The 14,841-nt window shown below is 39.8% G+C and overlaps 1 protein-coding gene across 1 annotated transcript in view; it reads right to left on the reverse strand.

Moving 5' to 3' along the window:
* Positions 1-14,841, reverse strand: part of itga1 (integrin, alpha 1) — a 49,988-nt gene that overhangs the window by 18,267 nt on the left and 16,880 nt on the right. The window contains exons 2-10 of the mRNA XM_077623444.1: positions 11,022-11,139; positions 8,104-8,213; positions 6,103-6,191; positions 5,026-5,140; positions 4,814-4,941; positions 4,421-4,569; positions 2,593-2,743; positions 1,331-1,505; positions 1,188-1,261 (exon numbers count right to left, since the gene is read on the reverse strand). Of these exons, the coding sequence (XP_077479570.1) occupies positions 1,188-1,261; positions 1,331-1,505; positions 2,593-2,743; positions 4,421-4,569; positions 4,814-4,941; positions 5,026-5,140; positions 6,103-6,191; positions 8,104-8,213; positions 11,022-11,139 (1,109 nt within the window). The remainder of the gene's footprint in view (positions 1-1,187; positions 1,262-1,330; positions 1,506-2,592; positions 2,744-4,420; positions 4,570-4,813; positions 4,942-5,025; positions 5,141-6,102; positions 6,192-8,103; positions 8,214-11,021; positions 11,140-14,841) is intronic.

The following is a 14,841-nucleotide window of genomic DNA, read 5'->3' on the forward strand; positions in this document are numbered from 1 at the left end:
CTTAAGACACAAAATGGATTTTTTACATTATTTCAATCAAACCGAGACCTTAACACACGTGTCAAAGTGGCGGCCCGGGGGCCAAATCTGGCCCGCCGCATCATTTTGTGTGGCCCGTGAAAGTAAATCATGAGTGCCGACTTTCTGTTTTAGGATCAAATTAAAATGAAGAGTATAGATGTATATTAAATTTCCTGATTTACCCCCTTTTAAATCAATCATTGTAATTTTTTAATCCATTTTTTCTGTGTTTTTAGTTCAAAAATCATTTTGTAAAATCTAAAAATATATATTAAAAAAGCTAAAATAAACATTGTTTTAGATCTATAAAAAACTGAATATTCAGGGATTTTAATCCAGTTCTTTTAATCCATTTATATAAAAAAAAATCTAAATATTATATCTAAAATGGTCCGGCCCACGTGAAATCAAGTCGACGTTAACGCGGCCCGCGAACCAACCCGAGTCTGACACCCCTGCCTTAACATGAAGTAAGATCAGCAAGGTGGAAACAGAGGTTTTTGTTTCTGGAAACATCATCCAGCGAGGCAAAAAGAGTAAAAAAAAATGGGACTATTTTTTAGGGAATTCAACAGCAACACACAGACAAGCAGCCTAGTTAAGCCAAGACAAGTATGTAACATGTTAGTCAACAGGACAGTTTGAACCTGATCTTACAAAATTGCTTTTCTTTCTTGCTCTGACCCTTGTTTAGTCTCTATAAATCCTCTAATCGCTTACGAATAAAATCAAGACTTCAAGTGAGACTTAGCAAATTAGTAATCATTGGACTTTTTGACTCTTTAACAGTCAGAACAAATTACAGTAAAAGGTAGGCAACAAACGTCAGTATATTCAATTCAATAGTATTTCTATTTATAGGAACAATTAAAATCATATACAATGGCAGGCAATTTATTAACCTCCTAGGACCTGGCGTCCACAAATGTGGACATCACATTTTTGGTTGTCACAAGACTACAATGTTAAATTTTGGACTACAAAGGCCTGGCGTCCACTTATGATATTGACATCATTTTTCTCAGAAACCGCATCATGTAAAAAGATCATTCTTTGTTTTTACACCCATGAGGTCCCAATTAGCCTAAACGAAAATAAAAATGCATGCCTTGCAAGAGTCTGGGTCTTAGGAGGTTAAAATTGTTCTATATTTACTACATACTTACTTTGGAAGCATGAGCGCTAAACCCGGCTTGTGACATTTCCATGTCGAAGGATGAGGTGAAATTGCCAGTCGTAGCTGAAAGGGGCGAAAAATACAACAAATTAATGTACGGGGTGTATACAACAAGCATGGACACTTGATTACCTTCCAGGGCAAAGATCTTGCTGCCCAGCGTGTCCACGATGGTCAACAGTGCAACCTCGTCGGATACGTTAAAGAAGTGGTCACGTAGCGGCTGACTAGATATGGATGCGATCTCTTTGGTGAATTTCCCCACTTGTTCAGCGCTCTTGTTCTGGCGGTTGTAGTCACCCAAAACCTGGAAAAAAAGACATCTATTAATATGGAATTCTGACAACAATGGCGTTCCTGTCGTAGCTGATGATTTCCTAGTTCGAAAGAGAACTATAATTTTAATCTTGGCTAGGTAGCATTGTCTTGATTATTTTACCATTTCCTGCCAAAAGGTAATTATAATGTAAACTGGACTCAGCTAAAATGCGTGGTTCCTGTCAAAAACATTAAACCATACGGTGAATTAAACTAAAGCGATAGAAAACAGAAAACTTTGTGACAGTTTCCAGTTTTAAAAAAAGCACATTAGGTTAACTAAACCGTATAGAAATTACTGTGCAATTTTTAATGCAAGTGAAAGGCTATTTTTCCCTCCCCACTTTAAACTGCAGTGACACCAATGTAACTTTTTGACTATTTTACTATCGGACAATAAAATAGGGGCGGCTCGGCGGCTAAGTGGCCTCACAGTGGTGGACCTGGGTACAAATCCAGGTCAGTCCACCTGTGTGGAGTTTGCATGTTCTCCCCCGGCCTGCGTGGGTTTTCTCCGGGTGCTACAGTTTCCTCCCACATTCCAAAGACTTGCATGGTAGATTGATTGGACACTAAATTGCCCCTAGGCATGAGTGTGAGCGTGAATTTGTCTCCTTGTGCCCTGCGATTGGCTGGCCACCAATTCAGGGTGTCCCCCGCCTCCGGCCTGAAGTCAGCTGGGATAGGCTCCAGCACCCCCGCGACCCTAGTGAGGATAAAGCGGTTACGAAACTGAGATGAGAAAATAATAATAAAACCTCCCTGTGGCTGAGATTTTAAATCTCTTGTATTCAAACAAGATTGATTAGTCTTTACTGTTTTTTTCCATCAAAATTTTCAATGTTTGCTTGGATAATTAGTTTTTTAAAAAAGTAGTTCATGTATACCTGGTTAGGTAATGTAAAAAGTAGGCATCTATCAACAAACAACTTTAAGACTACGTTTCTCAATACCCAAAAATAAACCCAACCCTAAAACAATAAATGTGTTGTTGTTTTTTCAGGATTGATGATTAAACCTATCTAAAGGAATATCGTTATAATTGAAAGGAAATAACAGGGGAGTTTTCCACCTACAGCGATCCCAAACCTCTCGATGCCATCCTTCTCACAGTCACCAATGACCTTATTGAGGTTGTAGAAATCGTGGGACTCTCCATCGGTCACGATAACCATCACTTTCTTTACACCAGGCCGGGCGCCTCGCTCCGGCATGAATGCCTCCCTCCTAGAAAGACGGGGTAAACAGGTTTACAGTGACAAATTTGCGTCATTGGGGCAAAAAGTGGATGTCCTACTGTCTTGAAAGAGCATTTGGATGTCATTGCTAAGGCCAGGAAATTATAATTACTGTTTTGTGACTCATAGACAACCGCGGTAACAGAGGCCTGGGACAAATATTTTTGTCTTAGACAAATCACCACACATAACAATGGCAAAAAATATTCATTTAGCATTGTTTTTCATATTGTGTGCTCCTATAACCATCATATATGGGAGCTCACCAAAATAGGACACACAAATACTTCTGGATCAACCAATCTTTGTCGAGTATTTCCGAAGGTAAGAAAGAATAGAGTAGAAATCTACTTTGACTTCCAAGGAAGAAGTCAGATTGTCTTCATTTGTTTATCTTACTTTAGTCTTTTTGAATATTTTCTAGGCAAAACAAGATGTCAGCATTGTTGCTTTATATGTCTTCACCATTTTACAATCTAAATGGGAGTTTTACAAATATAGTAAAATAGTTCAGGCTACATTTGACTAAATTAGTAACTAAAATCTAGCTGGAATTTTTTTTCGATCAAATTTGGATTTTAAAAACAAATAAACTTGGCTCACAGCTCACCTAAATCATTATATTAGTAGTTATATTAATAATTATACTTATCATTTATAGTTTTTATTATTATTATTATTATTAGTTAAGAGTTCTACATTTGGACCATTATACACATGGACCAAGAATTTAAAGTGCCGTATTTTCCAGACTAGAAATCGCCTTTTTTATTGTTTGGGTGGGCCTGCAATTAATACCCAAGTGCGACTTGTAAATTTGTCTCTATGACTAACAGATACATATTTAGCCTGTTGCTCTCTGTTTTACTATTATTACTTTAACTTGTGCTTGTTTTTGGTTTCTCATAAAATAAAATAAATGCCCCCCCAAAATTGTGAAATAGTTTTTTTTCCAATTCATTGTGTATTGTGTTACTATTTTGAAAGCAAAATGGGAAAATAATGTAGGTAAGGCTTAACAAACACTAACTCACATGTGTCAAAGTGGCGGTCCGAGGGCCAAATCTGGCCCGCCGCATCATTTTGTGTGGCCCGGGAAAGTAAATCATGAGTGCCGACTTTCTGTTTTAGGATCAAATTAAAATGAAGAGTATAGATGTATATTAAATTTCCTGATTTTCCCCCTTTTAAATCAATAATTGTATTTTTTTAATCATTTTTTCTGTGTTTTTAGTTCAAAAATCATTTTGTAAAATCTAAAAATATATTTTAAAAAAGCTAAAATAAACATTGTTTTAGATCTATATAAAACTGAATATTCAGGGCTTTTAATCCAGTTCATTTAATCCATTTATTTAAAAAAATCTAAATATATATAAAATGTTCCGGCCCACATGAAATCAAGTTGACGTTAACGCGGCCCACGAACCAACCTGAGTCTGACACCCTTGCACTAACTAGACGGACTTTTTGACATTGTTCCAGTCAAACCAAGACAAAACACATTCATAGTTTCAAACCAGTTTTCAGTCATTAGTTGAAGCAGTGGGCGTGCTGCTTTTTAAGAGCATTTGGATGTCATTGGCAAGGCCCGGAAATAATGATTAACATCTTGTGACTCATAGGGGATTGCCACATGCTAACATAAAGCTTACTGGCGTAATACCTGGCAGTGTCGATGCCCAAGAAAGTCATTGTTTTGAAGCCAGTCTGCTGCGGGAGCTTACGTACGAATTCCAACAGGGGGGCAGTGTTATCGAACTGGCTGAGGTTGACACGGTGGGTCACCGTCTCACCGTAGGACACGATTCCCACCTGAAAAACAGCACAGAAAAACTCATTTTTCCTTTCTTTCTCTTCCCTGCTCCAATATCAAGTCTCCAGCCTGTCGCGGATGTGGTCTTGGACTCGGGCAGTGACTTTCCAGAGGACTTTCCAGAGTTTCCTCTCTGGAAAAGTCCAAGCGCTCTGAGCCATACGGATGCAAGCATCATAAAAATAACTGCTAAGACTGAACGAAAAATGAGCATGATGTGTTCAGGAGCAGCGGTAAACTGACTTGCGATAGTTTGGGTCCAATCTGAATGTTCTCGATGAAGCGGACAAGGAAATCGATGATGCTGCTCCATGGGTAGATGCTGTTGGAGCCGTCCAAAACGATCACAATATCCATCTCCTTGGCACAGTCTAGAAAAGAAAAAGTCAATTTATATTAATAACCAAAATTAAACATCTGTAATGAGCAGTTTTGTGAGGTAAGTCAAAGAGTACCTTGAACGCCAGGTGCCACAGAGTTAAGAACCTGGAAAGATGAGCTGACATTGGCACACACCCCGGAAATAAATTGCTGCTGACCACACATGTAGCCGTACTGTGGACCACAGGCCTACAAAACCAAATAAACACACACTCATTTAAAACTCTGAACAGAGCACTAGTAACTACAATTATTCTTTTAGCTTTCCACCTTGCAAGTAAACGCACAATCATGGTGTTTTTCCATGGTTAATTTTTTTTCTCGATTAAATCCGATTTAAGTTGAGAGCTTGACTTTAAATGTTTAAGTTAACACATGTTTTTGTCTATAAGTCACACAGGACTGTAAATAATGCAAAATGAAAGGGAAAAAGTTATATACTATATAAATTGCACTGGAGTATATATTGCATTTTTGGGGGTGCTTTTTTACTTTATTAGAAAGCAAGAACAAACATATAAAACACATACGTTAAAGTAATAGCAATATATAGTGAACAACAGACAAAATAGACAGATAGTCACACTAGGCGACCCGACAGCTGAGTGGTTAGCGCGTCGGCCTGACAGTTCTGGGGTCCTAGGCTCGATCCCAAGTCGGTCTTCCTGTGGGAAGTTTGCATTTTCTCCCGGGGCTTGCGTGGGTTTTCTCCGGGTACACCGGTTTCCTCCCACATTCCAAAAACATGCATGGTAGGCTGGTTGAACACTGGAAATTGCCGCTAGGAATGAGTGTGAGGCAGGGTGTCACCGCTTGCTGCCTGAAGTCAGCTGGGATAGGCTCCAGCACCCCCACGACCCTTGTGAGGATAACCAGTTCATAAAATGATTGATTTTTTTCTACCAAACAGTCATGAGAACCAAGGCGTAAAGACAGGATAAAGCTTTTGAGCTCATCTTTATAAAAAAAAATGCCAATAGTGCATTTGATTCACAGAATCCTGACACATTCCAAGGAACAGGCAGGCAAAATAGGGAGCATCCAGATTGAAATTCCCACAGATGAGTGCAAAGGTCTCCTGAATGCGCTTTTATCATAGTATAGAATTCTCACGTACGTCCTTACGTATGGAACGGTGCTGGGATACTTACCAAGAATCCGCCCCTGGGATTGGTCACGAGCGTGGTTCCCATGGTCATGTTTTCCTTGACTTCGTGTAAGTTGGGAACAGTGGTGTTTTCTGCAAAAAAACAAGGAAGAATAAACAAGAGAATACGCACAGGAAGAACAGCTGGACAAATTCCTCTTTTTCCATTTTTCCCAGAGGAAGAGAGACAAGCAGGGTGTCCTTTACTCTACCTCACATTTAAAGATAACATTTTACAAGGAGCAAGTGTTAGAGTGCCCAATCAGGGAAGGCGAGGGTTAAAAATAAAAAAGTATCATTTGAGAATGCATTTTGCTGTTATTTATAATTTACAAAACGTGTTATTTGTTACCTTTTGCACAAGTTACAGGGGAAATTGGAACTTAGAGGTTTTGCACCTCTCATCGCATCTCATTTTCTGAACCGCTTTACCCTCACAGGGGGTCCTGTAGCCTATCCCAGCTGACTTCGTGGCCAGCCAATCGCAGGCGACAAAGAGACAAACAACAATTCGTGCTCACACTCATGCCTAAGGGCAATTTAGAGTGTCCAATCAGCCTACCATGCATGTCTTTGGAATGTGGGAGGAAACCGGAATACCCGGAGAAAACCCACGCAGGCCCAGTGAGAACATGCAAACTCCACACAAGTGGACCGACCAGGATTTGAACCCATGACTCCCACTGTGAGGCGGACGCACTAACCGGGCTGCCCGAGCGAGGTCTTGCACATAGACATAAAATTAGTCAGGCAACAAGTCACCGATCAAATGTGAACTGTAATGCAGGATTTTGATTTATGATTTTTTTTTTGTTTAAAGAATAATGTGTATAGCACAAATCATTGCTATCAAAAAATGATCCCATGCGGCAAACATAAGAATGAAAAATATTACGAATGTCCCGATGGCATATTTTTGCATGAGAGTGGAGCCCGAGTAACTAAAATTTGTGGTTCTAGCGAAACTGAGTACTGATTCAATATAAATTCATCATAAATGCTTTAAAGAGGGAAAAATAGCACATCCAAATTTCTTTATTCACCAATTTGAACAAAGCTATCCAACATTAAAGCCAAATAAGAGGGCTGGTGGGAAAACTATTTTTGGGGGAAATCATTTGTGCAGAAGAAAATGAGGTCACAAACAAATTACGTTAAAATATTTGGTTCTCGTGAATAAACTTATATGAAAATAGTCCAATCTTGGTTTTTATTATTTTTGTCACTCGACACATTCTCTTTGTTCAGCAAAGTTTGTTCATTAGTGTAAATATAAATATGTAGTATCGTAGTTTATATATTTTTCACAATAAATCTCAGAATTTTTTTGTTGTGTTTATAGCCCTTAACTCGTTCACTGCCATTGACAATTATAAAAATCCATCTCAATTGTAATGCCTGATATTGAATGATCATGTTTCACTGCAATTGACAGCAATAGGCATCCAATTTGACTGGGGGGTGGACCTCCTAGGAAAAATGGACTGGACGTTTATCACCGTCAATGGCAGCCAATGAGGTAATACTTAAAAATTGATTAATACATTTTAATAGCCTGCTTTTTTTGTTGTTGCCAATTATGACAAAATAATTGGCTCCGATTTCCGATCAAGTGATTGAATCGTGGACATCCCTATTGGACAAAATTCCATCATTTTACGAGGGCAAAGTGGTCATTTTAATGGACCGTAATTTCGGGCGATAGAAGAAAAACAAGTCCGAAAAAGGTGCAGTTGTCATGGTCATAATACATTTCAAGTGCATCTCTATTCCGAGAAAAGGTCGGTTGGTTGCCCACAACAAGCAGACACAAACCCCAGCGTGGCCCACAGGACTGCTCGCCAAGAGCTATTTAATGTTTATCTATTTAATGAAGCTGTAATTACAAAAGGAGCGCCCATTAAGACAGTGTTTGTTTACGCTGAGGGACCTCGCTTCCCATCGGACAGGGAAATTCATATCCAGTAAAACTGCAAAACCATTCGAGCGAGAGGCTCTTTCTTACCAGGCAATAGAAGTTTAACACATTTGCTGTTCCGCTTGCCAACTGGACACTTGTAGACGTCACCTGTTCGTTTCGCAGGTTGGCCCGACAGCGGCGATCCAATTAGAACCCTATATTTGAATTTGAAAAGAAAAAAAACTTTTATCTTTCCGCATGTTGCCAACAAAGTATTTCATGACTGTAGGAACCTTTGTGATTCATTTTCCCTTTTCCCTACAGAAAAAAAATATTAAAGCAATTATTTAGCATCTTAAAACGATACGAAAGTAATGGACACATGACACCATGCATGTGTAAGCTGGCCCATATGACCTGCTGTGTAAACTGATGCTAAAAGGAGTCACTCTTCATCTAAACACCGCCGCTTATTAACATTCCTGAGCTCTAATGAGACCCGAGAGTCTGGAACACTGACTCGGTAAACATACACTCGTGCTCACGGGTGAAGATGCTTTTCAGTTCAGCTTGGACAACCTCGAAATGACACAGTCTGCAGTTGCGATGCAGATGCGTCACGACTACGAAAACATCACAGGTCAACCTCAACCTGTTGATTTAGGGGTAAAGGCTATGTTAAATCGCATGCGGCTACGACAACATTGGCTGTGTTGGAAAAATTGCAAGTATTCTCAAGAATCCAAATAAATTTCAGACAAATTTCACCGACTGCAAAACGTCTGCGACGTGGCGGATGTCATGGTAGGCTTGACGCAAAAGTCTATTTTTTCCGGACGATGTTGCCAGACGGCAGAAAGTTGACACAATACCCCCAGAAAGGAAGTTTATCACTGATACAAAATACAACGTCCAGTTTCCTTTTGAAATAAGCACCATTGTCGACGAGGATCGTGGAGTCTGTCCATTTTCATAAACAAATAAAATGTGTACATTAACTTTTTCCATGATTTTGTAATGTCCTCATGCTGAAAAAGACAAACTATTTTAATAATTTTAATTGTATTATTTGTTTCGAGATTGGGTTAGATTTTCAAAATGAAACTTACAAATTAATAAGAATAATAGTGCAAGAAAAAGTGAAATTTCAAGTCAAAAATTTGTGAGTAAAACTATTCATTCATTTTCTGGACTGCATATCCTCACAAGAGACATGGGGGTGCTGTAGCCTACCCCAGAAAACTGTGGCCAATGGCTGGGGTACAATAACCTCAGTCTCAGTCTGCAGAAGGTCCCCCCCCCACCTTGTGGACTTCCTGTGTGTGGCTCCAGTTTCTTACCTAGGTCTACAATGTCTTGTGTGTCTTGTGTCTGTCTTGCTATGGGGTTGGAGCCTACCCCAGAAAACTGTGGCCAATGGCCGGGGTACAATAACCTCAGTCTCAGTCTGCAGAAGGTCCCCACCTTGTGGACTTCCTGTGTGTGGCTCCAGTTTCTTAACTAGGTCTACAATGTCTTGTGTGTCTTGTGTCTGTCTTGCTACTGCAACCAAGAAATTTCCCGAATACGGGATGAAATAAAATTCTAATCTAATCTAAAAAAAATAATCTACTAGCAAACTGACAACCTTTCATGCTCACACTCATAGGGACAATTTACACTGTTCAATTGTTTTGGGGATATGGGATGAAACTGGAGTACCCGGAGAAAACCCACGCAGACACAGAGAGAACAGGCAAACTCAACACATTTTCCATCACTTCTCGCTTGATTGGCTCTTTTGCCGACATCTGCTCACCCGCCGTCATCCAGAACTCTTTGATTACGATTACGCAAATGAAGTGTTACCGGAGGGAAAAGTGATCAAAGGGCTGAGAGATGCATACGTGACCGGGTGGATTAGCACAGGGTGAATTACTTAAACTCGCCTCACATGGCTGTGGTAAGGCCAGAGGGTGGGATGAAAACATTCATTCATCGCGCAAACTAGTTCAAAGATCACTTCATAAAATTAAACTTGTTCAGTCCATAGTTTGTAATTGCATGTGTTGAACGATGTTCAAATGTGTTTCTGCAAGTTATTACCATCTAAAATACTATCATAGTGTTGCCAATCAATACAAACAATTTAGGTACATTTTAAATAAAAAAAATGATCATCTTAAAACAAAACTTGAATTCTTTTGTTTTTTATGAATTATTCAAACAAGCAGATGGACTGTGATCCTTAATGTGAATGAAAATATAAGATGCGGCGCAAAGGATGTACTTGAAAGTGCAATAATATTTAGTCTGCAACACAAAATTAAACATTGTCTAGCAATTACTAGTTTTGGGGGGACTAAATTATTTCCTGAATTGTTTGTCCAAAGAAACACAAAACATTTAGAGCTTGTGTACAATATTAATGATATTAAGTGTGTTAGTTTGTAAAACAAAACACACAAAACACTATACTTGGCCAAGCTCAGTGACGATTTATCACAATTATATTAATATACATATATATGTAATATATTTACCTACGATGTGTAGCAGTGTTCTTAAAAAACAGTCCTAAAATGCCCATAGAAGTAAAAATAACAGCACTGAAACTATAAGAACTTTTGTATTATCAATTTGACTTACTTTGAAAAACTCATGACTAAATTTAAATGACATTTGAATCACTACAATGAAAAAAAAATCTAAAATGTAATTTTATAAACTTATTCAATTTATAACATGTGTTTAATATCAGTCCATCAGAAAAAATATACAAAATAAAGAATTAAACCAATTATAAAAATGTGATTTAGAGAGGGGAGGACATTTTTGTGTATTTAGAATGTTTCTATTTCAAGTGGATGCTCCTTAAATAAATAAAAATTTAAGAACAGTACTCATTTTCCTTAAAAATAAATAAATAAATAAAACTCCACTTGGAGACCCACATTTCTGTAACATATACTGATGGAACACAGCCTGACGAGCCCTCAAAATAAAACTACCGTATTTTTCGGATAATAGATCGCAGCTCTCACCATTTGCCCTCACTGTTTTCAAACTGCTGGACGGTGTAGCCAAACATGTCCTCCAGCGGCCCACTGAAGGACAAACTGTTTTTCTGGTCCACGTTGAAGGACGACACACACACCAGAACTGTTGGGACAGTAAAAAAAAAAAGTTACGCAGGGACACAATATCGAATAAATAACCTAACCGATGAAATATATGTATTTTGAAATAATGAAACAGGACCCTTAAATGAGCGCAAATTTTTCGGTGATATTTTGTTAAGCTATACTTTTCATACTGTACTGCTACAGTAGGAATGAACTGAGTGAACCATACACACACACATTGATACTGCGTCATTTCAGAACACACGTAAGGAATGTCGAGCATCGCCGTGAAACACTTTGCCCCCAAATTTGTCCGAACATGAGGACAAAGACTTCTTTTCTCCGCCCAATGCTGTCGCAGAGACGTTGTATGAATTGGTATGAATCATTGTGGGCGCACCACAAAGATGGCATTTATGTATTTGGTGTGCTAAAAATGAATTTCTACACTGTACTTTTTAGCAAGTGCCACGGTAGGTTAAAACAAAGCAGAAGGATTACAAAAAAAAAACACCACCAGTGGAGAACAATCCCAGAGACAACAAATAACTTGCAGCTGTTTGCTGGGAAACAATAGATTTATCCATGTTGATTGTGATTTGATTCATGATGATTCTTTTGGATCTAGGTTTGTACTCAGAGGCATAAATGCCTCCCAGAGGATGATAATAAGGACGATTACTCTCTCAAGCCAAAGTCAAGACAGGAAATCCTGTACTGGCAACCGTGTCGTTGTATGCGGTTGTGAGTGTGCCTAGCACAGCTGCGTAGGTTTGCGGGTGATTCACAATTTATTTATTTGTTACCATTTTGGCAAAAAGTACTTTGAAACTGAGACAAAAAAAATGCAGAACCCACAGACTGCAAACAATAGAAGCAAACAGAATAAATAAGTAAGTGTAAATAGATAATTGAGCAAGAATTGCTTTTTTGGAGTAAGTACAGAGGACAAAAATGATTTAAATATGTATAACGACTTATCATTGAGGAGTTTTCATGTTCTCTGGGTGGGTTTCCTCCGGGTACTCCGGTTTCCTCCCACATTCCAAGAACATGCATGGTAGGCTGATTGGACACTGTAAATTGCCCATAGGTATGAGAGTGAATGGTTGTCTGTGTCTTACCGCCCTGGGATTGGCTGGCCACCGATTCAGGGTGTCCCCCGCCTCTGGCCCGGAGTCAGCTGGGATAGGCTCCAGCACCCCCCACGATCCTAATGAGTTTAAAGCGGTTCAGAAAATGAGATGAGATGAGACTTATCATTCAATGTTCACGTTCATTTAGGGCAATGCCAGGTCTGGGATAAGAACTGTTCCTAAGTCTATTAAAGACTGTGTTGTCCTAAACAAAGGTGTCTCCAAATTGATCCTCAAGGGCCGCTGAGGGTCCTCGTTTTTCTTCCAATCGATCCAGAACAGACAGTTTATGATGAGACAATGAGACAAACAACCATTCACGCACACCTACGGACAATCCGAGTAGTAATTCATGGTTTTGGGATGTGAGAGGAAACCGGAGTACCCGAAGAAATCCTATGCAGGCACGGGTAGAACAGGAAAAGTCTATACAGGAAGGCCAGAAGCTACCAAGGATTAAGGCCTTGATCTCAGAATTGTGAGGCGGATGTGGTGACCACTCTACCACCGTACACTTTCGATCCAATCGGTTTTATTTTCAAAATATGTTATGCCGATCCAATATCCATATCTTAAGACCAGCAAATTATAATGTAACCAATAGAAGGCAACCCCCATTTTTGTATTAATGTTACCCCTGCTGGTACCTCTTCAAGATATGCTTTATTTACAAATATTACACGATGCTCTGTTACTATAACTCATTTCTAAAGAGCAGTAACACCACTCAGCAGACTCCTTATCTTCTAAATTTGCTTGGTAATATGTCAGTCATTTGATCAGTCGGTTGTTGGATAGGAACATTTGGCAGCAAGCTGCACACGTTACGAATCCTTTTGAGTTTATCAATTGATCCCTAAGATTTTGTAGAAGATTAACCTTGTTTTTACAGCATTGCCTTCTGGCTGGACAACAGATCTTACGTCATATGCATTCTCCCAATATGCTGCCCTTTTCTTCTCTGCTTCCGCTTTACCGGGGGAGCTCCATTTCCTGTTCCTCTTAATGTGATTATAGATCTTTCGTAAATTGACAGGTGCACTCTCGCACACTTTGCTGAGTCAAGAGGGCTTCGAGCCAGTAGGCCCTTTTGCTTTTATGAAACGTAAACTCCAGTGGGCTTCAAAGCTGCACCAAACAAGAAGTAGCTTTTTATATATCCCATGACTATTACACATCCAACTCAGCTGTGTTCAGTCTCTCCTCTCAGCATCTATTTTTGGGCGTCTGGCTAATGTCTGTGCTGGGAAACTAATAAGTCTAGTGGTCTGGCCATGGATGGAAATGGCCTTGTGGAATTGCCCTTAGGGGCATTTGGTGTTCAAATTGTCCTCTACAGTAAGCAAGCAGAGCGGAGCAAAATGACTAGTCGACATGCTCCCCTCAACGGATGATGTGCATGGCAAGCGTGTGCCTGCTGCTCACAGAAGACATTGTAAGTGCAAAATATGGCAAACAAGATTTATTTGTGTATAGATTATATTATATTAGATTAGATAACTTTATTCATCCTGTATTCGGGAAATTTCACTGTCACAGTAGCAAGAGGGTGAGAATATAGACACAGGAAGACATTTTAGACATAAAATAAATAGGTAATAAATAAATTGATGAATAGATGAATGAATAGATGAATGAATAGATGAATGGATGGATGAATGGATGAATGGATGAATGGATGAATGGATGAATGGTTGGATGGTTGGATGAATGGATGAATGGATGGATGAATGGATGGATGGATGGATGGATGGATGAATGGATGGATGGATGAATGGATGAATGGATGAATGGATGAATGGATGAATGGATGAATGGATGAATGGATGAATGGATGAATGGTTGGATGAATGGATGAATGGATGGATGAATGGATGGATGGATGGATGGATGAATGGGTGGATGGGTGGATGGGTGGATGGGTGGATGGGTGGATGGGTGGATGGGTGGATGGGTGGATGGGTGGATGGGTGGATGGGTGAACGGGTGGACGGGTGGACGGGTGGACGGGTGGGCGGGTGGACGGGTGGACGGGTGGACGGTTGGACGGGTGGACGGGTGGACGGGTGGACGGGTGGACGGGTGGACGGATGGACGGATGGACGGATGAACGGATGAACGGATGGACAGATGGACGGATGGACGGATGGGCGGATGGGCGGATGGACGGATGGACGGATGGACGGATGGACGGATGGACGGATGGACGGATGGACGAATGGTGTTAGGGAGGCTGGGATTATTCTTCTCCCTTAACACAGAGGCATTCATATAGGTCTTAAAAAATTCTGATTTGCATAATTAAATACTTCAACTATCTTTCAAATGAAAATGTGTTATAGTAGCTGATGCCATTCATTGTTATATTATCCATTTAATTTCCGCACTGATTACTCTCACAAGGGATTTGAGCGGGCTGGCGCTGATCCCAACTAACAACGGGCACCAGGCAGGGGTCACCATGAATTGGAGGTCAGCCAATCCCAGTCGTTATATTATATATTTGCATATAACTTTGCAATGTGATAATGCTGGTATTAAGTGGATCACTTAAGTTCACACTTAAGGGAGCCTTGGTCTGAAAGTACTTTTTTCTTGACTAC

This window comes from Stigmatopora argus, chromosome 16 (genome assembly GCF_051989625.1).
Source record: "Stigmatopora argus isolate UIUO_Sarg chromosome 16, RoL_Sarg_1.0, whole genome shotgun sequence".
NCBI classification, from domain to species: Eukaryota; Metazoa; Chordata; class Actinopteri; order Syngnathiformes; family Syngnathidae; genus Stigmatopora; species Stigmatopora argus.